Here is a 25,735-nt window from a genome sequence, read left to right as displayed (position 1 = left end):
AATCAATCACCGACAGTTTCCCCATAAATATACCCGTAAAAAGTACCCACTACAATCACGGAGTGGTTGGCGCTAGGAAGGGCATCCAGCTGTAGAAACACTGCCAGATCAGACTGGAGCCTGGTGCAGCCTCCTGGCTTCCCAGATCCCGGTCAAATTGTCCAACCCATGCTAGCATGGAAGGCGGACGTTAAACGATGATGATGATGATGATTACCATGTATTGAGTTCTTTACCAGAAAATATTTCAGTTGGCATTATGCCTTTCAACCTTTTGGGGTCAATAAAGTAAGTACCAGTGAGTACTGGGGGTAAATATAATTGACTTACCCTGCTCCCCCCATCCCCCCAAATTCAGGCCTCCTACCTACAGTAGAAAGGATTATTACAAATCCATCTCTTCATTCGTTACCATCACCATCATGGGTTGTTGGTGTGGTTGTGACAGTTGAAGCCACTTCATATTCACAGTTATTGCTGGCCTCCTACGACATGGCACAGGAACATATCTCACCCATAGATTCCATTTTTGACACAGTTTCTCCAGCTAGACAACTTTTTTCTCTCCAATCACTTTACAGGAGTCAACTGGGTGTATTTTGTTATGACACCAGCATTAGTGAGGTTGCCTTGTATTCTGTACATACAAGTAACGATAGGTGGTGGTAGTGGAGGCGCAATGGCCCAGTGGTTAGGGCAGCAGACTCGCGGTCGTAGGATCGCGGTTTCGATTCCCAGACTGGGCGTTGTGAGTGTTTATTGAGCGAAAACACCTAAAGCTCCACGAGGCTCCGGCAGGGGATGGTGGTGATCCCTGCTGTACTCTTTCACCACAACGTTCTCTCACTCTTACTTCCTGTTTCTGTTGTACCTATATTTCAAAGGGCCGGCCTTGTCACTCTCTGTGTCACGCTGAATATACCCGAGAACTACGTTAAGGGTACACGTGTCTGTGGAGTGCTCAGCCACTTACACATTAATTTCACGAGCAGGCTGTTCCGTTGATTCGGATCAACCGGAACCCTCATTGTCGTAACCAACGGAGTGCTTCCTTTAAGGTGTTGGTATGATGGGAGTTGGGTAAGTATAATAGGGATGGTGTGATCAGGGGAGTGTGATGTTCTGTCGCTGCAGCCGGGGGGCGTATGACTTGCACTTACACAAATTAATTTTGCTCAGTAGTATGTTTGTGTTGCTTGTGTATTTGAACCATCCTGAAGGATTGCTAGGAAGTGCAAGGCATGATATGTAAATCTGCCAGTTTGTCTTTTCACAGCATGAAACAAATAATAACTTGTATTTAAGTACGATGTATACTAAATGATATATTTTTAATATACATCTATAGTATAATAGGCAGAGTCGTAGCTGTGTGGTAAGAAGTTTTGCCTTCCAACGTCAAGGTTCTGGATTCAGTCCCACTGCGTGGAAACTTTGGGCAAGTGCCTTCTACAGCCTCGGGCTGACCAAAGCTTTGTAAGTGTATTTGGTAGAGGGAAACTGAAAGAAGCCTGTCATAAGTCAAGTGACGTCATAGTTGTGGCTGATGCCAGTGTCACATAACTGGCCCATTAAAAGCACCCATCAATCATTGGATGATATGCTGTGCTTAGTTATGGTTGATGCCAGTGCTGTCTGACTGGCACCTCTGCTGGGTGGCACATAACAGGCACCATTCGAGTGTTGGGACCTCATGGAGGCAGTGACAGGTGACCAAGACCCTTGGTGATACACCCTTGCTTGTGTTGGCCTGTCAAGCCAAGAGAAACCGTAGTCATGGCAGATGTTGGTGTCAGGTCAATGACATGTAAAAAACACCCACTACACTCTGGGAGAGGTTGGTGTTAGGAAGGGCATCCAGTCACCGAAACCTTCCCAAATCAGATGAGAACCTGGTGCAGCTCACCAGCTTACCAGTTTTCAGTCCATCCAACCCATGCCAGTATAGAAAGTGGATGTTAAATGATGATGATGATGATGATAATGTATACATATATATGAGTGTGTGTGTGTGTGTTTGTATGTATGTATATATCTTTGTGTGTGAATTTTTGTTTGTGTTTGTCCCCCACCATCACTGCTTGACAACCGATGTTGGTGTGTTTATGTCCCTGTAACTTAGAAGTTTGGCAAGAGACTGATGGCATAAGTACTAGGCTTAAAGCATAAGTCCTGGGGTTGCTTTGTTTTGACTAAAACCTTTCAAGGCAGTGCTCCAGCATGGCCACAGTCAAATGGTTTAAGGACCCTTTCCCTACTCTTGTCTCATAGTAGTGAAGGGGGAAAATGTATGCAGGTTAAGCCCCCTCCACCTTTATCCTATAATTAATAATAGGGGTTACATTTAAACAATACCTGATGCCTTGACTCCCCACCCATCCCCAATGCTTTCTTCATCACACAGCAGCCTGCCTGCTTGCCTGTCTGCCTGTCTGTCTGTACCCTCCCCACCCCCGTGTCAAGGCAGTGCTCCAGCATGGTCACAGTTAAATGATTTAAGGGTCCTTTCCCAACTCTTGTCTAATAGTAGTGAAGGGGGAGAAATGTATGCAGGTTAGGCCCCCCCCACCTTTACCCTATAATTAATAATAAGGGTTACATTTAAACATTCCTAATTACAATACCTGATGCCTTGACTCCCCACTCATCCATCTCCAATGCTTTCTTCATCACACAGCAGCCTGCCTGCTTGCCTGCCTGCCTGCCTGTCTGTCCCCCCCCCCGTTATCTGATCAGTCTAACACACAGGTGATAAAGTGCTGCCACATTGTTTATAATGTACTTGAATTTAGGTTTGTGTGCTTATGTGTTGTATGTCTATGTATGTGTGTTAGTGAGGTGTGTTTCATCATCATCATCGTTCAACGTCCGTTTTCCGTGCTAGCACGGGTTGAACAGTTCGATTGGGGTCTGGAAAGCCAGGGAGGCTGCACCAGGCTCCAGTCTGATCTGGCAGTGTTTCTATGGCTGAATGCCCTTCCTAATGCCAACCACTCCGTGAGTGTAGTGGGTGCTTTTTACGTGCCACCAGCATGGAAGCCAGTCACTGGCACAGGTGCCAGGGGAGGCTGGCAACGGCCACGATTGGTTGGTACTTTTTACGTGCAACGGCACGGAAGCCGGTCAAGGACATATTTTTCAATTCCTCTCCAATATTCATACCTTCAGCATTCAGGGTCCATTTCTCACTCCTGTGCTGCATTGTTGTTCATACACAAATATCATACAATCTGCTTTTCACTTGGAGAGAGAGAGAGAGCTTCTAGAAGTTCTCTAAATTACTGACTGTATTTTAGGGCCTTGAGCATCCTATCTTTGCCAGACAGGTTTGTTTCTCTGAGTCTGAAGTCACTGCCACTCAACTATGTCAAGTTGTACATTCTTCACCAGAAAAAGACTTTGCAACAAGCATCTTTTTTTTTCCTTTTTTTTTATTGGTGAGAATGTAATCAGTCTGGGGTTTTTTTTTGCTCATCATATGGTTAGGCAATCAGGAGGCTAACTGGTTTCTTGAAGTTAATGCTGCAGATTATCTAATCATCTGCACCTCAGAACTCCAGCAGTCTTGTTCTCTTTTTGTTTCGAATAGGAAGCTGTCACTTCCATGCACCCTCAGGAATCCATCAGTGTGTTGCCAAACATGTCAGTCAAAGTCACAAGCCATGATAAAAATAAAGCCATTATCATTCAACATTGAAGTAATCTGTAAAATAAACCTAATAAGATTGGTCCTTGGGATCTTCTTGCTAGTCTTGAGTGTGGTGCATAAAATAACTTCACTATCCTACAAGCACACTCTGACTTCTGCCGTTATTTTATCAACCCATTTCTCTGCCAAAAATTTGCCTACACATACCCTCTCTGTCACTGCTGACTTCTCAAAAGAATTTTGTACATGTGGGCATTAGGAAGGGCATCCAGCTGTAGAAACTCTGCCCAATCAAGATTGGAGCCTGGTGCAGCCATCTGGTTTGCCAGCCCTCAGTCAAAATCGTCCAACTTATGGAAAGTGGACGTTAAACGATGATGATGATGATGTTGATATTCTTTCTCTGTGAGGAACCTAGATGAGGCTTCATCTTATGCTGTGGACACAGCACACATCTGCATGCAACCACTCCAGCATTTCTACTTTTCATTCTGCTGACATTGGTTGGGATGGCCCTAAAGTTGTGAACTTGGAATGAAGAGTGGGAAGAGAATTGGGGAATTGTTGTCAGTGCCTAAAAGGAGCATAATTTGTGAGAATAGCTGCCAGCTGGTAGAAGGCTCTTGGACATGGTTAGTTTATACAATGAGGTTATACCTTCCTGAATCCTGAAAACCTATTTCTTTACTACCCACAAGGGGCTAAACACGGAGAGGACAAACAAGGACAGACACACGGATTAAGTCGATTATATCGACCCCAGTGCGTAACTCGTACTTATTTAAATGACCCCGAAAGGATGAAATGCAAAATCGACCTCGGCGGAATTTGAACTCAGAACGTAGCAGCAGACGAAATATGCTAGGCATTTCGTCTGGCGTGCTAACGTTTCTGCCAGCTTGCCACCTTAATCCTGCAAACCATCCTGGGGAAGTGCCCTCAAAGAAAAGGAGGGAAAATGAGAATAGGGGACAGTTTAAGTTATAGGCTAGCTAGTAGAAGAGAGTACATAGCAGGAATTTAAATGTGAGTGTATATATGCATATACATGTATGTATACACACCAGCTATATACATGCATACATATATACACCTGACATTTAAACATGAGATGGCAAAGGAAATAAATCCAGACATTGTTTCTCTCCATCAGAAGGAAAGTGGGGTGCTTCGTAACCCCTGTTGGCACGATGAAAGGTAATGAGTTGCCAGGGGAGCAAATATAGTCATTGGAAATCTCAATGAAAATAAAACTGGTGAGTGTGGGTGGGAAGAGATAAGAAAGCTGGTGGTGGTTGTGATGTTGTTTATGAGAAATCTCTGTTTTGATTAGATATAGTCAGACTTTATAAAATATTTTTAGTAGAATATTCTTCATGTAATATTTGGTTTTTATTATTACTACTACTATTGGGAGTTGATAATAACTTTGGTAATTAACATACAGATTGTGGCCAGGATCCAAGAAACGGGAGGACAAAGCTTTACATATGTATACATATATATATATGTATATATATATATATGTGTATATGTGTGTGTATATGTATATGTGTGTGTGTATGTACATATATATATATGTGTGTGTGTGTGTGTTTGTGTGTATGTATATATATATATATAAATACAAAATAAGAAAATGGAGAAATACATCCAAATCAAATATCAATTACCAGATAATACCCAATCACATACTTTATTAAACCACCACATAAGAAACTTTAAGGTGAAACATAATAATGTAGAACAAAACAGTGTACATAAAGGAGTGTGCACAAAGGAGTAATGTTATACAATAAGTACAATATGTATAAGAGAATATAAATATAAGTAAATATAAATATAAATATAGACTACATCTTACAGCTGTTTCGGCCATGCAGATAAGTATGTCTCATTTTACTTATATTAGCCATTTATGGTAGGTCAATATGTAGTTATAAATGAGACATTTACAAAAATATCCTAAGGCCTCTTCGGAGATTATGTGATACAAATCAGATTACATACACACTTATATAGGTGTGGGTACATACCCATAATAAAACATATAAATATACATATGAGTGCATATAATCATACTCCTATACATATAAATATACATATACATAATGATATAAATATTATGAGTATGAATATATGCACTCATATGTATATTTATATGTTTTATTATGGGTATGTACCCACACCTATATAAGTGTGTATGTAATCTGATTTGTATCACATAATCTCCGAAGAGGCCTGCCTGGTCTTCTCACGCACAGCATATTTCCAAAGGTCTCGGTCGCTGGTCATTTCCTCAGTGAGACCTAAAGTTCGAAGGTCGTGCTTCACCACCTCATCCCAGGTTTTCCTGGGTCTACATCTTCCACGGGTTCCCTCTACTGCTAGGGATTGGCACTTTTTCACACACCTATCTTCATCCATTCTCGCCACATGACCATACCAGCGCAATCGTCTCTCTTGCACACCACAACTGATGCTCCTTAGGTCCAACATTTCTCTCAGGGTACTAACGCTCTGTCGAGTATGCACACTGACATTACACATCCATCGGAGCATACTGGCTTCATTTCTCGCGAGCTTACGCATGTCCTCAGCAGTCACAGCCCATGTTTCACTGCCATGTAGCATGGCTGTTCGTACACATGCATCATACAGTCTGCCTTTTACTCTGAGTGAGAGGCTTTTAGTCACCAGCAGAGGTAAGAGCTCCCTAAACTTTGCCCAGGCTATTCTTACTCTAGCCGTTACACTTTCAGCACCCCCACCCCCACTACTGACTTGATCACCAAGATAACGGAAGCTATCAACTATTTCTAGTTTTTCCCCCTGGAAAGTGACGGAAGTTGTTTTCTGCAGATTTTCAGAGGTTAATGCTCCCGAGCATCTGCCACATACAAAAACTATCTTCCCAGTTAGCCTTCCTTTGACATTGCTGCACCTCTTATGTGTCCATTAGCTTACACTGGGTACATCTTATAGAGTTTCTACCTACACCTTTTCTACAGATCGAGCAGGGCCATCTTCCTGAAGACATTTGTGGATTGTCTACCTTCCTACTTATTAGTACTTTGGTTTTAGCTAGGTTGACTCTAAGGCCCCTCGATTCTAATCCCTCCTTCCACACCTGGAACTTCTCCTCCAGTTCTGATAGTGACTCAGCAATTAGAGCAAGGTCGTCAGCATATAGGAGCTCCCAGGGGCAACCTGTCTTGAATTCCTCCGTAATTGCCTGGAGGACTATGATAAATAGGAGGGGGCTGAGTACTGAACCCTGGTGGACCCCAACCTCTACTTTGAATAAACATATATATATATATATCTTGATGCAGACACACACACACACACCACACACACACACACATGTCCTAAGAATTTAGAACCTTCAAGAGCTATGAAATAGTTCATTTTGTAATGGTGGGACTGGAAGTAGATAAAGCTATAATTGATAGCATGTAAATGTTAGTTTAAAATAACTCTGGATAAAGCCGAACTGTCCAATATCCATACCTAGCAACAACGAAGATGGATATTACATGATGATAGTGAGGATGAGATGATATATGAATATAAAAAAAAAACTTTAAGTTCTTTTTTTGTTTTGTAATAACCTATTTTCTGTTTCCATGGTAACTGAAAACTTAGTTTATTCTATATTTCAACACTCACAGTAACAACAGCTACCAGAGTTGTTACCCCAGAAGCTATTTTTAAAAAAAAGATTTAAAATCATTCTGTCATCATATTTTTGAAATGACCGAAATATCCAATCACTCTTCATTGAATAGTTTCATGTTTCAATTATAGTTTTTTTCTCTTCATTTCTATGATAATATATTTGTGTGTGCATGTGTGATCCTCATCTTTTAACCCTTTCGATACCAATCCGGCCGAAAACGCTTCTGGCTCTGTAGTACAAATGTCTTATTTTCATAAGTTTTTTAATTAAAATCTTCCACCAAACCTTAGTCACAATTTATGTTCCTAACACTAGCTTAATGATAACTAAGTTATTTTACTAAATACTTTATTATATTTAAAGCTAATTGAAAGAAACACAGAGCATCTCAATAGAAATATGGTAACAAAAGGGTTTATGTCCTTCACATCTGATAAGGGTTGGACACTTTGACAGGATCCTACAGCTCCACTGACCATGTCCAGTCCCTGTGTCTGTTGTGGCATGATTTCTATGGCTGAATGCCTTTCCTAATGCCAATCATTTCACAAAATTTCCAGAATTTCCAGCCATAAGTTTTGAGTTGTTAGAACAATTAAACTCCCTTCTCCTCAATGAATTGTCATCTAAGTGGTTGAATATTCCACAGACATTTGTATCCTTAATGAAATTCTCAGGTGAAATCAACATGATACAGTGTGACTAAGCTGGACGTTTGCAATTACTAGTACAGACAACAGGATGAGATTCTGCACAGTTTCAGCTCTTTAGACGTGAGGATATAGAAAAAGATGGCACATAGCGGTTTGGCAAAAGAGACCAATAGAATAAGTACTGGGCTTACAAAGAATAATATATTATTCACTACACCTGATTTTCTCCCCTCAATACACATACAAGCATGTATCTGACTCATACATTGTTCGCTTTCCAGACATTTGTACATTACTGCATGTACTTTATATGCACTTTCTGACAAGTTGTGGTGCACCTGAGCACTGTATACAATAATTTCATTATTATTATAAGTCCCAGGGTCGATTTGCTCGACTAAAGGCGGTGCTCCAGCATGGCCGCAGTCAAATGACTGAAACAAGTAAAAGAGTAAAAGAGTATAGCAGAATTGAAACCAGGACTGCAGGATTGCAAACTGAATTTCTTAATCATTCAGCCACACTGCACACAGAGAGAGAGAGAGAGAGATAAAGAGATAGAGAGACAAAGAGAGAGAGAGAGAGAGATGGCAAGCTGGCAGAACTGATAGCATGCTGGGCAAAATGCTTAGCATTTCAATTGTCTCTACGTTCTGAGTTCAAATTCCACTGAGGTTGATTTTTCCTTTCATCCTTTTGGGGTTGATAAAATAAGTACCAGTTGAGCACTGGGGCCAATGTCATTGACTTAATCTTCCCCTCAAATTGCTGGCCTTGTGCCAAAATTAGAAACCAATATAAATGATGTTGACATCAATTTTAAAATCCACCCAGACTTGGCCCCTATGCTATCCACCCACTACCGGCCACAACTACTTTACTTCAACTGGTCCGGCTCTCTTTAATACCAAAATATCTCAAAATGGAAACAGATCCCACAAAATTCAAAAGTTCTCTGGACAAATTTCTCCAAAAAATTCCAGACCAACCTCCCACACCCAGATATGTCTCCAACCGCTCTTTGCTCGAGTGGGCCATGGTGCCCCATATATGACCAAAAGTCTTCACCAGGTGGTGCTATTAAGTTAGACATGGCCTGGGCCTATATGGGTAGAAACCTATTAAAATCCGAAGCAATGACTAGTGACTGAGACCTTTGGAAGTATGGTGTGTGTGAGAAGGCCTGGCAGGACAAGTGAGACCATAACCCATGACCTCTACCTGGGATGTAGCCAGTCCACTTATACATACCTTTCCTTCTTGGGACACAAAACTCTGCTTGTGAAGACCTGTTGAGGCAAGTGAAATCGAAATCGATCAAAAATCAATAGAAATTGCAGTTGTAATACCAGTGCTAGTGGTACGTAAAAGAACCATCTGAACGTAGCTGTTGCCAGCACCGCCTTGACTGGCCTCCGTGCCGGTGGCACATAAGAAGCACCAACCGGTTGTGGCCATTGCCAGCCTCGTCTGGCACCCATGCTGGTGGCACGTAAAAAGCACCCACTACACTCACAGAGTGGTTGGCGTTAGGAAGGGCATCCAGTCATAGAAATACTGCCAGATCAGACTGGAGCCTGGTGCAGCCTCCTGGCTTCCCAGACCCCGGTCGAACCATCCAGCCCATGCTAGCATGGAAAGTGGACATTAAACGATGATGATGATATTTGTGTATATATATATATATGTGTGTTGTGTGTGTGTGTTGCGTGTTTCGGGAGAGTTATTCTGAGAGTGACAAGGTTTTGTAGTTAATTCCTTGATGGATTTGTCAGTCTTTCCTGACACATCTGAAACCTTCTCAATGAGTCAGCCCTGTTTGTTCTCTTCATGTCTACTCTTTATATATTCATTGATGATGATGCTGCTAAGTCAGTCAGTCTCTGTGTGTGTGCATGCATTGGAGTGATGAAAATTTTCTTTTTTTTTTTTTTCATTATGGGAATTGTCAAAATTTTTTTCCTGTTGGATGGTCATGGTGTATGGGAGAAAGAAACATACATATACTATATATTTTTTGTATCTGTTCACACACATACACACACACACACACACACTGTTTAGGTTTAAGATTTTCTGTGTATTTCTCGAGCATGTCTGACCTAGTTGTCCCTCTCCACCACCACCACCACTACTACAGCCTCTACACACCATTACTTAATCATTAACCACCACACTAGTACTACAACCAATGCATCATCAACCACTGCTACAACTACGACATACATCAAATACACCACCACAAATACATGTCAACTATACCTCCTTCTTCTTCTTCTTCGTTCTTCTTCATTCCTTCTCCTTCTTCTTCGTTCCTCTTCTTCTTCTTCTTCGTTCCCCTTCTTCTTCTTCGTTCCCCTTCTTCTTCTTCGTTCCTTCTTCTTCTTTGTTCCTTCTTCTTCTTTCCTTCTTCTTCTTCATTCCTCCTTCTTCTTCTTCGTTCCTTCTTCTCCTTCTTCGTTCCTTCTTCTCCCTCTTCGTTCCTTCTTCTTCTTCATTCCTTCTTCTTCTTCGTTCCTTCTCTGTCTTCTCCGTCTTCGTCTTCTTCGTTCCTTCTTCGTCTTCTTCTTCTTCTCCCCCTTCGTCTCCTCCTTCTTCTTCTTCTTCTTCATTCCTCCTTCTTCTTCTTCGTTCCTTCTTCTCCTTCTTCGTTCCTTCTCCCTCTTCGTTCCTTCTTCTTCTTCGTTCCTTCTCTGTCTTCTTCTTCTCCGTCTTCGTCTTCTTCGTTCCTTCTTCGTCTTCTTCTTCTTCTCCCCCTTCGTCTCCTCCTTCTTCTTCTTCTTCCACTACTACCACTACTATAGATACATCATCAACTAAACATTGTGTCTAGTTTCAAATTTCATTTTTGCCAACTAAGATTTCATCCACAGATTGCTCCGAGTGTGTGTGTGTGTGTGTGTATATATATGTGTGTATATATGTGTGTATATATATGTGTGTATATATATGTGTGTATATATATGTGTGTGTGTGTGTGTGTTACACTGGTGTGCTGCCTGCCTGTTTGTCTGCACTTACATACAGTAATCTCTTCATTCATACTCTGACACATGAGATACTCCAGCCTGGCCTTGAACATGATGGCTATAAGAAACTTAAAGACTGACGCACACACACACACACACACACACACATCACATCACATGCATACATACATTGACATGCGCATTGACATGTGACATACTGACACACACACGCACACACACACACACGCACACACACACGCACACACACACGCACACACACAGAACATATGCATATATACACATGTACACACGCACAGCACCTACATATACGTACACACGTGCAAGCACATAAACCTCCAGGCACATACACACACAGATTCAGTGATAGGGGCTGAGGAAAAGAAGGGAGAGGGACAAGAAACCCTAAAAAGCAACTGGCTATCATTTGTAAAACATTTGTAAAATGCCTTCATCTCTCTCCCCTGTTCTCCTCTACTTCGTGGCCCTAACACATGTCACAACTCCATTATTTCAATGAGGCCTTGCCCCTCTCCCCTTTTTTTTTTATAAGACAGACCCTAGAGAAACAGAGGAGGGAAAAAGTGGAATTTAAGGCGTTGGTGGTGCTGGTGGTAGTTGTTTTTGAAGGAGAAAAACTAACACACACACACACACACACACACGCACACACACGCACACATACACACACACACACACACACACACGTGGGTGAGGGTCTTTCTCTCACTCAGTGGAGTGGAGGTTGGTTGTGGAGAGCAAACTAGAGAAGCAGACTGCTTACACTATGCCCTAACTCTAACTGACACTGCCATACTACATCCCACACACAACCTATGCCTGCGAATGTGACCCCCCACACACACACGGTGAGGGTCTTTCTCTCACTCAGTGGAGTGGAGGTTGGTTGTGGAGAGCAAACTAGAGAAACAAGACTGCTACACTACGCCCTAGCCCTAACTGACACTGCCATACTACATCCCACACGCAACCTATGCCTGTGAATGTGTCCCCCCCCATAGGTTTTAAGTTTAAATAACACATGAGGCTCATATTTAAGGAAGATACTGTTTGCACATCTCTGATCCTTCTGCCAGAAATATTTTTCTGTTGTTTTAGTAATGATACCTGTAATATACAGGAATTCTATTCAAGGAAGAATTTATCATCTCACCAACACCATGACAGAATTGATGGCCACTGTTGGAATGTCTTTGGTAATAAATCTCCTCTCAATCAAAGATGACTTGGATTTAATCAACAAAGAACCTTTGAAGAAATCTTATGTGGTCTCTGCACCTGCTGGAAATAGCAACTAAATCTCCTTTCAATAATACACTGTAAGCTTTTTACTCTCTTCACATTTCACCCCCATGGTCTCCCATTCTTTGACTGGAGACTTGCATAACCTCATCTACAGATAACATCTTCTCGTACTTCTCTAGACATTCCTGTATGACTACTTTAACCCTACGCCTATCTCCAAGAGACCTGGCTCCAGTGCCACAACCAACATAAGCACGTAAAAGAACAACAGATTACATCTGTTTTCTCTTTCTTCTCGTCGTGAATGTCGGAGAACTTCAGACACAAACAATCAACATCACTGAACCATTTAAACCTATCAGACACAAACAGAGGAGAGAGAGAAATACGCATCAAGTGCCAGACACAGAGAATACAGCAAAGAAAGTCAAGTGATAAATGAAGACAGAGTAATCAGAGATACAACATGAAACAACAACAACAACAGCAACAGCAACAACGATGCTGTAGAAGACTGTAGGCAGGTCTCTGCTTCCGTTTGGCGTCAGATTGTTTTCCATCCCGATTAGAAAGTTACCATGAAAACAAGAACAGGATCCTTCAAATTGAGTGATGACGTCATGGAAAAAAAAAAATTAACCGATAATGGGTAACAGCACTACAATTAAGTTCATTGATTGATGTCATTAAAAATACTAACGAGTCTAAATTTGTTGATTGCAAATTGGTCAAGCTTTGATTAAGCTGAAATCAGCTTGTAAAAAGAAAAGTGCTGGACAGAATAGATCAATGGATGGATGGATAGTTGGGTGGTCACTCAGTGTCACAACCATGGACTGTGATGAACAGACAGGAGAATTGAATGCAATCCTGCTTTACACCATTATTAACTTATCAGAAAATGAGATCAACTGAAACTGTTATCTAAAAATGGCAGGGGACATGGCATTTTCTTTTTTCCAAACTCTTATCTACATTCAACAACACAAGCTGTCCAATGAAGTCACTGATACAAGCTCAACATTCTCTCTTATTTTCCTTGAAACCCCCCTCCCACCCACTGCCTTATGCTCAAATGTTTACAGATTCAGGCCACAATCTCATTTTCCCAACCTTATTGTATCAGTTTCTTTTCTTGCAACAGTTGTGTTCCATTTTCAAATTTTTAACAATAAAACAGCACGTAAAAAACACCATTCGAATGTGATCGTTACCAGCGTTGCCTTACTGGCACTTGTGCTGGTGGTACGTGAAAAACAACATTCAAGCGAGAGCGTTGCCAGTGCCACTGGACTGGCTCCTGTGCAGGTGGCACCTAAAAAACACCATTTGAGCGTGGCCGTTGCCAGTACCGCCTGACTGGCCCCCATGCCGGTGGCACGTAAAAGCACCCACTACACTCTGAGTGGTTGGCGTTAGGAAGGGCATCCAGCTGTAGAAACTCTGCCAGATCAAGATTGGAACCAGGTGCAGCCATCTGGTTCGCCAGTCCTCAGTCAAATCGTCCAACCCATGCTAGCATGGAAAGCAGACGTTAAACGATGATAATGATGAAAACAGATGACCACTTCAAAACAACTAACTACTCTTACTTTCTCTTTGGACCATTTCATTACTGTTAAACCAATCTTTAATGCTAAAAGCAGTCTGTTTGTTGAATGCAAAACTGCATCATTGCTGGTGGCACTTGGGCCCCCACCCACCCACAGACTCACCTGGATAATATAGCTAAAATACATAGAATATAAGAACACCTGAGTGTGTAAGGCTTACCCTCTTTGACAGCTGGCTGCATCCCTCCCAGGATTTGTCATTATAAGTATTTCCACCCCTCCTGCATGGTCCTGACACACCTCAGTCCCACAGACCACCACCACCACTGCCGGCTCTGGTCACTCAGTACTGACCAGGGAACTGTATAGTCATAAACAGCTTTCACTATTAATATGGTCATTAATCATTGAACACCTTTGTTAATAAAGACATTGGCAATGTCTCCTCCACCTCCACCACCACCACCACCACCACCATGTAACTCCTGCTTCCCTTCTCCCCCTCCACCATTTCCCAGTGTAAACAATGCCTCAGGCACTAACAAAGATAAGTAAAACACCTTTTAATTATTAATCAACTACTGCTACCACCATGACTGGTTTTAGTTTGATATTGACCTTTGTTCAGTGTTTATGAGAGGAAATGAAGAGTGTAGGGGTGTGTGTGGACTTTACACGGTCATATATCCTGCTAAAAATAACAGCCAAATTTTCCTCAAACCACTCTATTTTGAAAGCTATTACAGAATGACCAAACCTGAGAACAACTTTGATCATTGGTCTGCCCAGTCAGAACTGGCCTGGGGTTAAGCGACGACGACAACAACAACAACCACCACCATCATCATCATCATAGCTGTGTATATATACTTAAGTATTTAACCAATCCTCTTTAAAGAATTGGTAAACAAGCACAGACTAAATGACATTAACAAAGTGTCAAGTTAGTTGAGAGTTCCTCTTTTACGTAATTCCTTCTTTATTTGGCACCAACCCTTTTGGTTGGTGTCAAAAACTGGCAGTGAAGAGGTCAGATAACAATTTCTCCAAAAATGGTAAACGGTTCTTTAAGTTTAGATAAGAACTTCCTATGGTACTTGGAAATAAGAGGAACAACTTCTTGTTGTCTACTTATTTATTAGAGGCAACTGGTAGAAGAATCATTTCAGCATTAGACATTATTGTGTTTTAGGTACTGAGTTCAAATCCTGCCTAGGTCAACTTTCCTTTCCATCCATCTGGGGCTGACAAAGTACCAGTTAAATACTGGGATTGTTGCCATTGATTATACTCCTCTCGTTGACATTGCTTGCCTTTTGTCAAAACCAGAAATCTTGATTTGATGTCTTGTGTTTGTTTGAGTCCAGATCAGTCTTTGAACACATAGCATACCTCATCATCATCAGCATCATCATCGTTTAACGTCCGTTATCCATGCTAGCATGGGTTGGACGGTTCAACTGGGGTCTGGGAAGCCCGAAGGCTGCACCAGGCCAGTCAGATCTGGCAGTGTTTCTACAGCTGGATGCCCTTCCTAACGCCAACCACTCCGTGAGTGTAGTGGGCGCTTTTTATGTGCCACCGACACAGGTGCCAGACGAGGCTGGCGAACGGCCACGCTCGGATGGTGTTTGTTACGTGCCACCAGAACGGAGGCCAGTCAATGCGGTGTTGCTAAATGACTTTACTTCACAAATGCTTTTTAGCAATTGACATTTGGTGCATGAGAGAGTTTGATGCAGCTGCCCTCATCTGCACCTCCTGCCATGAAGTTGGTTCATCTGGTGCATATATATATATATACATATATAAAAATTAGAAATAGCAGTCAAAGACTGCTTATTTCTATTTTCTACAAATATAACTCCACATATAACATATACACGTATATAGGTCTTTGACTGCTATTTCTAATTTTTCGGTATGTGGCTAAGCAACCTGTTGCTTGCCCCTTTTTATTTATATACATTTATATATATAGAACTTCTTTAAAAAGTTCCTATCGATAATGGTTATATTTCCAAACTGAAATCTACCCGGAAATAATTGTTGATTTTAAAATTAATAAATATTTACCCTCATATTATTAATATGGTTGGCGTTAGGAAGGGCATCCAGCTGTAGAAACATTGCCAGATAAGACTGGAGCCTGGTGCAGCCTTCTGGCTTCCCAGATCCCTGGTCGAACCGTCCAACCCATGCTAGCATGGAGAACGGACGTTAAACGATGATGATGATGATGATGATACCAGAGTAAGTACATAAATGTGAAACAAGGTGGAAAAAAGAGTACTCAAATACCAGTGGTAGAGTAACATGCTTTATTTAAAGCAGCAGAAAATTCAACAAAACCTGTTACTCTGACTGGTGTCCGTGTCCGTGACACGTAAAAGCGCCAACCGATCGTGGCCGTTTGCCAGCCTGCTGTGGCACATAAAAAACATCCACTACACTCACGGAATGGTTGGCGTTAGGAAGGGCATCCAGCTGTACAAACACTATCAAATCAGACTAGAGCCTGGTGCAGCCTCCATGGCTTACCAGACTCCGGTCGAACCGTCCAACCCATGCTAGCATGGAAAACGGACATTAAATGATGATGATGATGATAGATTATGATTTTAGTGGAATTTAATATCCATACTGATACACATCACAGACACCTAAAGCTGTTCATAATCTGTTATTCCTTCTCTAAGAAAATTCTCTATTTTGTGGTGAAACCCTGAGATATGTTCTTAAAATACCTTTTTTCCTGTTGATTTTTATAATGCCAGTAAAAGAACCCATTTTTTCCTTAATACTTTAATCTTGTTTTTCTGTATTTTTAGCTTGAAAGTCTGCCCCAGAAGTCTTTTAGTGAAGAAACCAAGATGAGACAGCTGAAACGAGAACCTTGTTGCAGTAATTTGGTCTTGAAATACATGTTTCTTGTATTTAATTTTTTCTTTTGGGTGAGTAGATAAAAATTGTAATGAATTGGAATGTAGCGTGTTTTATATATATATATATATATATATATATATATATATTCTTTTAATTGTTTCAGTCATTTGACTGTGACCATGCTGGATCACCACCTTTAGTTGAACAAATTGACCCCAGGACTTATTCTTTGTAACCCTAATACTTATTCTATCAGTCTCTTTTGCCGAACAGCTAAGTTACGGGAATGTAAACACACCAACACCGGTTGTCAAGTGATGGCGGGGAACAAACCCAGTCACACAAACATATACACACACACACACACACACACATATTTATATATACATACACGATGGGCTTCTTTCAGTTTCCGTCTACCAAATCCACTCACAAGGCTTTGGTTGGCTTGAGGCTATAGTAGAAGACACTTGTCGAAGGTACCATGCAGTGGGACTGAACCTGGAACAATGCTGTTTGGAAGCAAGCTTCTTACCACTCAGCCATACCTGTGCCTATGTATAATATATATACACATACATATACACATACATATGCACACACACACACACGCACATACAGTTCATATTTATACAATATAGCCTGATGCATCATCATCAGTTATTTAATGTCCCTTTTCCTTGCTGGCATGGGTTGCAGTTTGACAGGAGCTGGCATGGCTGGAGAGCTGTACCAAACTCTATTTGTCCATTTTGGCATGGTTTCTATGGCTGGACACCCTTCTTAATGCCAAACACTTTACAGAGTGTATTGAGTGCTTTTTACAAGGCACCAGCACAAGTGTTTTTTATGTGGTGCCAACACACACACACACACACACCACACACACACACACACACACACTCTCTCTCTCACACACACACACACAACACACACACACACACATTGTAGCTGAGGTATTTCGGATTGCAAGACAGTGTGTGAGAGAAAATAGTGATGTCACAGGAGAGAAATGTGTCCGCATGGATGATGGTGCACTTGCGTTTAATGATTCTGCAAAGAAACAGGCTTGGAGAAGCCATTATGAGAGACTGCTGAATGTGGAGAATGAATGGGAGGAGGAGAACCTGCCAAATGTTGACCCAGTAGAAGGACCAGCTATCTCAATAGACAGTTCCTGGTATGAAGCCAGGAAAAGCCTTCAGACCATCAGGAATCACTGCTGAGATGCTTGAAACATCTGGTGATGTTGGCTATGGCCTAGTCACCGGCATTGTAAACCAGGTAGTTCATGAGGGAGTCATACCCAATGACTGGCGTAGCAGCACCATAGTCAACTGCTACAAGGGTAAAGGTGATGCTCTAGATAGAAATTACTACAGGGGTATCAAACTGCTGGATCATGTGACGAAGGTCACAGAGAGGGTCATAGCCCATCTTATTAGGGAGAGAGTCTGCTTAGATGAGATGCAGTTTGGTTTTGTGCCAGAAGAGAAATACCCAGCTAAAGATAAACCCCTATACATAGCTTTTGTGGACTTGGAGGAAGCTTTTGACAGTGTTCCCCAATCCCTTATCTGGTGGGCGATGCGGAAACTGGAGATTGACAAATGGTTAATAAGGGCCGTACAGGCCCTATACAGAGAGGCCATTAGTAAGGTTAGGATTGGCAATGAGTATAGTGAAGAATTCCGGGTAGAAGTAGGGGTCCACTAAGGTTCAGCTCTCAGTTACCTTTTATTCATTATAGTCCTCCAGGCAATAACAGAGGAATTCAAGACGGGTTGCCCCTGGGAGCTCATCTATGCTGATGACCTGGCCCTCATAGCAGAACCAAACCGGAACTAGAAAAGAAATTTCGAGTGTGGAAGCAAGGTTTAGAATGAAAAGGCCTTAGAGTCAATGTAGCAAAGACCAAAGTTCTAGTAAGTAGGAAGGCGAACTCATCACACACTCCCTCAGGTAGGTGGCCCTGCTCGATCTGTAGAAAAGGTGTAGGTAGAAACTCCATAAGATGTACCCAGTGTAAGCTATAGACACATAAGAAGTGCAGCAACATCAAAGGAAGATTAACCGAGAAGATAGCTTTCATGTGCGGCAGATGCACAGGGGCAATAGACACCATTGATATTCAGAAAACAGATTCCATCACACTCCAGGGGAAGAAACTAGAAGTAGTTGATAGGTGACCAAGTTAGTAGTGGGGGTGGATGCTGAGAGAGTGTTACCACTTGAATAAGAATAGCCTGGGCAAAGTTTAGAAAGCTTCTACCCCTACTGGTGACAAAGGGCCTCTCACTTAGAGTGAAAGGTAGATTGTATGATGCATGTGTGCGAACTGCCATGCCTCACGGCACCTGAAACATGGGCTGTGACTGCTGAGGACATGCGTAGGCTTGAAAGAAATGAAGCTAGCTTGCACACACGACAGAGTGTAAGCGCCCTGAGAGAAATGTTGGACATAAGAAACATCAGATGTGGTGTGCAGGAGAGACGTTTATGCTGGTATGGTCATGTACTATGGATGGATGAGGAGAGCTGTGTGAAGAAGTGCCACTCCCAAACAGTTGAAGGAATCCCGGCTTGAGGTAGACCCAGGAAGATAAGGGATGAGGTGGGCCTCACTGAGGCAATGACGAAAGACCGAGACCTCTGGAGATATGGTCTGACTGCGAAGACCTGGCAAATAAAGCGAGTTCATGGCTGTATCCTACACCAGTTTCACATAACCAGCCCCAGCCCATTCAAAAGTACCTTGGATTGTAGGGTGACCTGCTGTGCTTGAAGAGACCTATCGAGTCAAGTACATCAACATCAAAATGAAAATCAAATGGAAATTGTAGTTGTGATACGTGTGCTGGTGGCAAGTAAAAAGCACCATCTGAACGTGGCCGATGCTAGCGCTGCCTTGACTGGTTTCCGTGCTGGTGGCACGTAAAAAGCACCGACTGATCGTGGTTGTTGCCAACCTCCCCTGGCACCTGTGTCAGTGGCACATAAAAAGCATCCACTATACTCATGGAGTGGTTGGCGTTAGGAAGGGCATCCAGCTGTAGAAACACTGCCAGATCAGACTGGAGCTTGGTGCAGCCTCCTGGCTTCCCAGACCCCAGTCAAACCATCCAACCCATGCCAGCATGGAAAACGGACATTAAACGATGATGATGATGATATGTTGTATGTATAATATGTGTGTTTATTTGTTTTGCATCCATTCTTCCTTATGGCTATGGTTAATGTCCAGTCTTTACTGGACATTAGACATATTGATGGGGTCAATATCCAGGTCGGGTATTTGAAGGTCAGCAGAATGTTGTCGGAGACAGTCTAACTGATTCCAAGAGGAAATTCTATGAAAGGCTGCCAATGACCCAGTGTTATATCTGAAAGATGACCTTTGACCCTAGGGGTGGAATGTAAAGTTGGTAGCATGGCTTGGTATAAAAGATGTGAACTGATGTAAGTGGAGGGTGAGTGTTGGATGTGTAGGGGTGGTGGCAGTGTGTGTGTGTGACTGTAGGTTGTTGTTGTTAGACCCCCTCTACCCAGAGTAAAAGCTAGATGTGAAAGAAGTGATGGGGGTCAGATGTGAGGGTGAAGAAGAATTGCAAAATAATTTCTGATGTCTAATGATTGATGGTGCTGCAGACACAGCATCACTCATGTCAGCATGTTGAAGAGGATGATGATGATGATGATGATGGTCATGGTGATGGTGATGATGATGATGGTCATGATGACGATGATGATGAGGAGGGTATGGCTGAGGCATGAGTAAGCTTTTTCAAAAAGTGGTCCCCATGAGACATGGCTCTCCATCTGGTGGACTGCACCACTAAAATATTCAAGGTGATTTATCATTTAGGGGTGCCATTTAGAAAGTTCTGTCGGCTAGTAACAGGTTATTCTGGTCATGATAATGATGATAATAGTCATCATCATCAACATGCAGGTATGGTTTGATATTGATGATGATGCTGTAACTTGATTGCATAGTGTATGACGATGATGATGATGTTGTTGTATCCAATTGCAGATATCCGGCATTGTGTTATTGGTAATAGGAATCTGGCTGGTGCGAGAGAAACACCATTATATCGAACTGCTGGACAACAACTCCTTCCCTGTGGCCACCTACCTCCTGATAGCTGCTGGTGCCAGCATATTGGTCATTGGTCTCCTTGGATGTATCGGTGCCATTAACAATGCTACCTTGCTTTTATTGATTGTGAGTAGCCTTGCTCTGATTTCTCTCTTTCCTTCACACACACACACGCGCACACACACACACACACACACACACACACACACCACACACACACACACACACACACACACACACACACACACACTGTCTGTCTGTCTGTCTGTCTCTCTCTAGTGTAGTTGTTCAAAGCTAATGATTCTCTTGGTCACTGCTGAAATATTTTCAATACGGACAACCCTGTGGTGAGGAGGTCAATAATAATAATGATGATGATGATGATGATCATAATAATAATAATAATTCGTTCGTTTATTGGCCACAAGGGCTAACAAAAATCAAATAAAACATAAAGGAACAAAACACAGGACGAAAGTTACAAAAAGGGTTTTGTCCGTTTGAAAAGGGTCCGTGTAAAAATGCAAGATAACAACGAAAATATATAACAAAGTAAAACTCCCAGTAGGGGGATCGCTTCAAAAGGTTACTTGTGGAAAAGCCCATAAAAACTACGGGAGCCTGGTCAAAAGTGGGGTAGAGAGCCCCTTTCTCCTTATATATTACCTTTTAATTTTCACAGGTGTATCCTCAGAAGTGGTCCGTTCATACTGGCCATTCTTCCGACATTCACCCACCTTTCAATGAATTTGCTACAAGACAGCACTTCCCTCTCTACTCTCATCTTCCTTTTCAAGTGAAACTTGAAAAAGTTGATGAGGCCTTGGCCAAAGAGGAAAGTGTCTGACCTTAGTCCTTTCAAACGGGTCCACCATATCACCTCTTTCGCTACAACCACTAGGCAAAGGAAAACTGCCTTGCCCCCCTTGTTAAAGGAGGTCGGTGGGGCAGTCTTCACTATGGATTCAGCTGATAGCTGGATCCGTCCTGTATGCGACAGTAGCTGTTCGACATAAACCCATAGTTCAACAATACTTGGGCACTGGACGAGTGCGTGCAGAACAGTTTCGTTGTCCTGGGCGCACCTCAGGCAGGCTTGGCTGACGGCACTTCCGTGCCGGTAGAGTTTATCTCAAACAGGCAGAGTCCCTCGTTAGCACTGCCAGACGAAGGACCTTTGGAAATTATCCATTGGCCCTGGCCCGAAAGTTCTTCCAAACAGACTGTTTAGCTCGTTATCATAATATGGTCTCAGTAAATCATCAGCTTTCCACAAATAAATTGTGTAATACGCATTGGGTTAGTTTGTCTTCTGTTGTACCTCGAGATGTGTGTTGCCCTCTTAGGGAGCCAAAACGTATGTAGGCTCAGGCATGGTTGTGTGGATAAAAAATTTGCTTCCCAACCATGTGGTCCCATGTTCAGTCCCACTGCATGGCACCTTGGGCAAGTGTCTTCTACTATAGCCCTGGTTTGATCAGAACCTTGTGAGTGGATTTGTTTGGTGGAAACTGAAAGAAGCCCATTTTATATATTGTTGTGTCTTGGGAGGGACATTAAAGTAATAATAACGAAGACACATGCACTGGTTCAGTATTACTTCTTTATTGTTCGGTGGCACGTAAAAAGCACCATACATATATATATTTATTACCCACAAGGGGCTAAACACAGAGGGGACAAACAAGGACAGACAAACGGATTAAGTCGATTACATCGACCCCAGTGCATAACTGGTACTTTATTTATCGACCCCGAAAGGATGAAAGGCAAAGTCAACCTCAGCAGAATTTGAACTCAGAACGTAACAGCAGACGAAATACGGCTACGCATTTCACCTGGCATGCTAACGTTTCTGCCAGCTCGCCGCCTACACATACATACACACACACACACACACACACACACACACACATACATATAGATACACACACACACACACACAGAGGCACATGCATATAAATACACACACAGCAACACTGTAGCCACCACCACCACTCTAACAGTTACCATTGTATTTCTTATTTTCAGTACTCTATGTTCCTTTTGGTCATTTTCCTCCTGGAGGTCATAGCTGGAACGGTGGCCTGTATGTATGGTGACTCGGTAAAGTATAACATGTTCTTCTTTTTCACCCTCATTCTACATACATGCACATACACAGTGTGTGTGTGTGTGTGTGTGTGTTTTGCTTTTAAGTTTCTTACAGAGCAATTAACAACAACAGTGAGGCATTTTTGTTAAACACTTCCAAATTTGCAATTATTTCCAAAAAAAATTTGAGACTGTTCAGCTGAGAATTTGTTTTAGTAGAAGGGTAAGAAAAGGGTTTAAAGAGGTGGAGGGGGCACACATAAAATCTTTTCATCATCATCATCATCCTCATCATCATTTAACGTCTGCTTTCCATGCTAGCATGGGTTGGACGGTTTGACTGGGGTCTGGGAAGCCATGGAGGCTGCACCAGGCTCCAGTCTGATCTGGTAGTGTTTCTACGGCTGGATGTCCTTCCTAACGCCAACCACTCCGCGAGTGTAGTGGGTGCTTTTTACGTGCCACCTGCACAGGTGCCAGGGGGGGGGGTCCAGCATCGGCCGCGATCGGTTGGAGCTTTTAACGTGCCAGTGGCATGGAAGCCAGCCAAGGTGGCGCTGGCAACGTTCGGATGGTGCTTTTTATGTGCCACCGGCACAGAAGCCAGTTGGAGCGGCACTGGCATCAGCCACGTTCGGATGGTGCTTTTTATGTCCCACCGGCACAGAAGCCAGTCGGGGCGGCGCTGGCATCGGCCACGTTGGATAGTGCTTTTTATGTGCCACCGGCACAGGCATCACAACTACTATTTCCATTGATATTTATTTCAACGTTCATGTACTTGACTCAACAGGTCTCCTCAAGCACAGCGGGATGTTCTGGGATCCAGGGTACTTTGAATGGGCAGGGGCTACGCGGAACTGATGCAGGAAGCAGCCCGGGTCTTTGCAGTCACAACAAATCTCCAGAGATCTCGGTCCTTCGCCATTGCCTCAGTGAGGCCCAACACTCTGAGGTCATGCTTGACTACTTCATCCCATGTCTTCCTGGGTCTACCTCTCCCCCTGATACCTTCAACTGTTTGGGAGTGGCACTTCTTCACACATCTCTCCTCATCCATCCGCAGTACATGACCATACCATCGCAAGCGTTGCTCTTGCACACCACATCTGATGCTTCTTATATCCAGCATTTCTCTCGGGGTGCTTACACTCTGTCGTGCGTGCACACTGACATTACACATCCAGCGGATCATGCTAGCTTCATTTCTTTCAAGTCTACGCATGTCCTCTGCAGTCACAGCCCATGTTTCACTACCGTGAAGCATGGCAGTTCGCACACATTTATCATACAATCTACCTTTCGATCTGAGCGAGAGACCCTTTGTCGCCAGTAGGAGTAGGAGCTTTCTGAACTTTGCCCAGGCTATTCTTATTCTAGTGGTGATACTCTCTGTGCATCCACCTCCACTACTAACTTGGTCACCCAGGTAGCGGAAACTATCAACTACTTCTAGTTTCTCTCCCTGGAGTGTGATGGAATCTGATTTCTGAGTGTCTGTGGTGTCTATTGTCCCTGTGCATCTGTCGCACATGAAAGCTATCTTACCTGTTAATTTCCCTTTAATGTTGCTGCACCTCTTGTGCGTCCATAGCTTACATTAGGTGCATCTTATGGAGTTTCTACCTACACCTTTCCTACAGATCGAGCAGGGCCACCTGCCTGAGGGGGTGTGTGCTGAGTTCACCTTTCTGCTTACTATAACTTTGGTCTTTGCTACATTTACTCTAAGGCCCTTTGATTCTAACCCTTGCTTCCACACCCAAAATTTCTTTTCTAGTTCCGGTAGTGATTCTGCTATGAGAGCCAGGTCATCAGCATAGAGGAGCTCCCAGGGGCATTCTGTTTTGAATTCCTCTGTTATTGCCTGGAGGACTATGATGAATAAAAGGGGACTGAGGGCTGAGCCTTGGTGCACACCTACTTCTACCCGGAATTTTTCACTATATTCGTTGCCAATCCTAACCTTGCTGACAGCCTCTCTGTATAGAGCCTGTACAGCCCTTATTAGCCATTCGTCAATCTCCAGTTTCCGCATCGACCACCAGATAAGGGAACGGGGAACCCTGTCAAAGGCTTTCTCCAAGTCCACAAAAGCTATGTAGAGGGGTTTATCTTTAGCTAGGTACTTTTCCTGCAGTTGTCGGACCAGGAATATAGCAACAGTGGTGCTTCTACCCGGCACAAAAGCGAACTGCATCTCATCTAAGCAAATTCTCTCCCTAATGAGATGGGTTATGACCCTCTCTGTGACCTTCATCACCTGATCCAACAGTTTGATACCCCTGTAGTTATTTCTATCTAGAGCATCACCCTTACCCTTGTAGCAGTTGACTATAGTACTGCTACGCCAGTCATTGGGTATGACTCCATTATGAACTACCTGGTTTACAATGCGGGTGACTAGGCCATAGCCCACATAGCCAGCTGTTGGGCTACCAGGGGAAGAAACTAGAAGTAGTTGATAGCTTCCACTTCCACAGTTTCCGCTACCACCAGTCTCACATAACCAGCCCCAGCCCATTCAAAAGTACCTTGGATCATAGGGCGACCTGCTGTGCTTGAGGAGACCTATTGAGTTAAGTACATCAACATCAAAATGAAAATCAAATGGAAATTGTAGTTGTGGTACCTGTGCTGGTGGCACGTAAAAAGCACCATCCGAACGTGGCCGATGCGAGTGCCGCCTTGACTGGCTTCCGTGCTGGTGGCACGTAAAAAGCACCGTCCGATCGTGGCCGTTGCCAGCCTCCCCTGGCGCCTGTGCTGGTGGCACGTAAAAAGCATGCATTACACTCACAGAGTGGTTGGTGTTAGGAAGGGCATCCAGCTGTAGAAATACTGCCAGATCAGATTGGAGCCT

General features: G+C 43.0%; 1 protein-coding gene across 3 annotated transcripts in view; it reads left to right on the top strand.

The window, feature by feature from the left end:
- The window catches only part of LOC115214187 (CD151 antigen), a 145,939-nt gene that overhangs the window by 108,206 nt on the left and 11,998 nt on the right, over window positions 1-25,735 (top strand). For all 3 annotated transcript variants that reach the window (XM_036504472.1, XM_036504473.1, XM_029783286.2), the window contains exons 2-4: window positions 16,622-16,744; window positions 20,713-20,904; window positions 22,810-22,884. In XM_036504472.1, coding sequence (XP_036360365.1) covers window positions 16,622-16,744; window positions 20,713-20,904; window positions 22,810-22,884 — 390 coding nt within the window. The remainder of the gene's footprint in view (window positions 1-16,621; window positions 16,745-20,712; window positions 20,905-22,809; window positions 22,885-25,735) is intronic.

The sequence above is a fragment of the Octopus sinensis genome, linkage group LG7 (assembly GCF_006345805.1).
Source record: "Octopus sinensis linkage group LG7, ASM634580v1, whole genome shotgun sequence".
NCBI lineage: Eukaryota > Metazoa > Mollusca > Cephalopoda > Octopoda > Octopodidae > Octopus > Octopus sinensis.
Note: the sequence above shows the minus strand (reverse complement) of the source record. Positions and strands in the feature narration are given on the sequence as shown.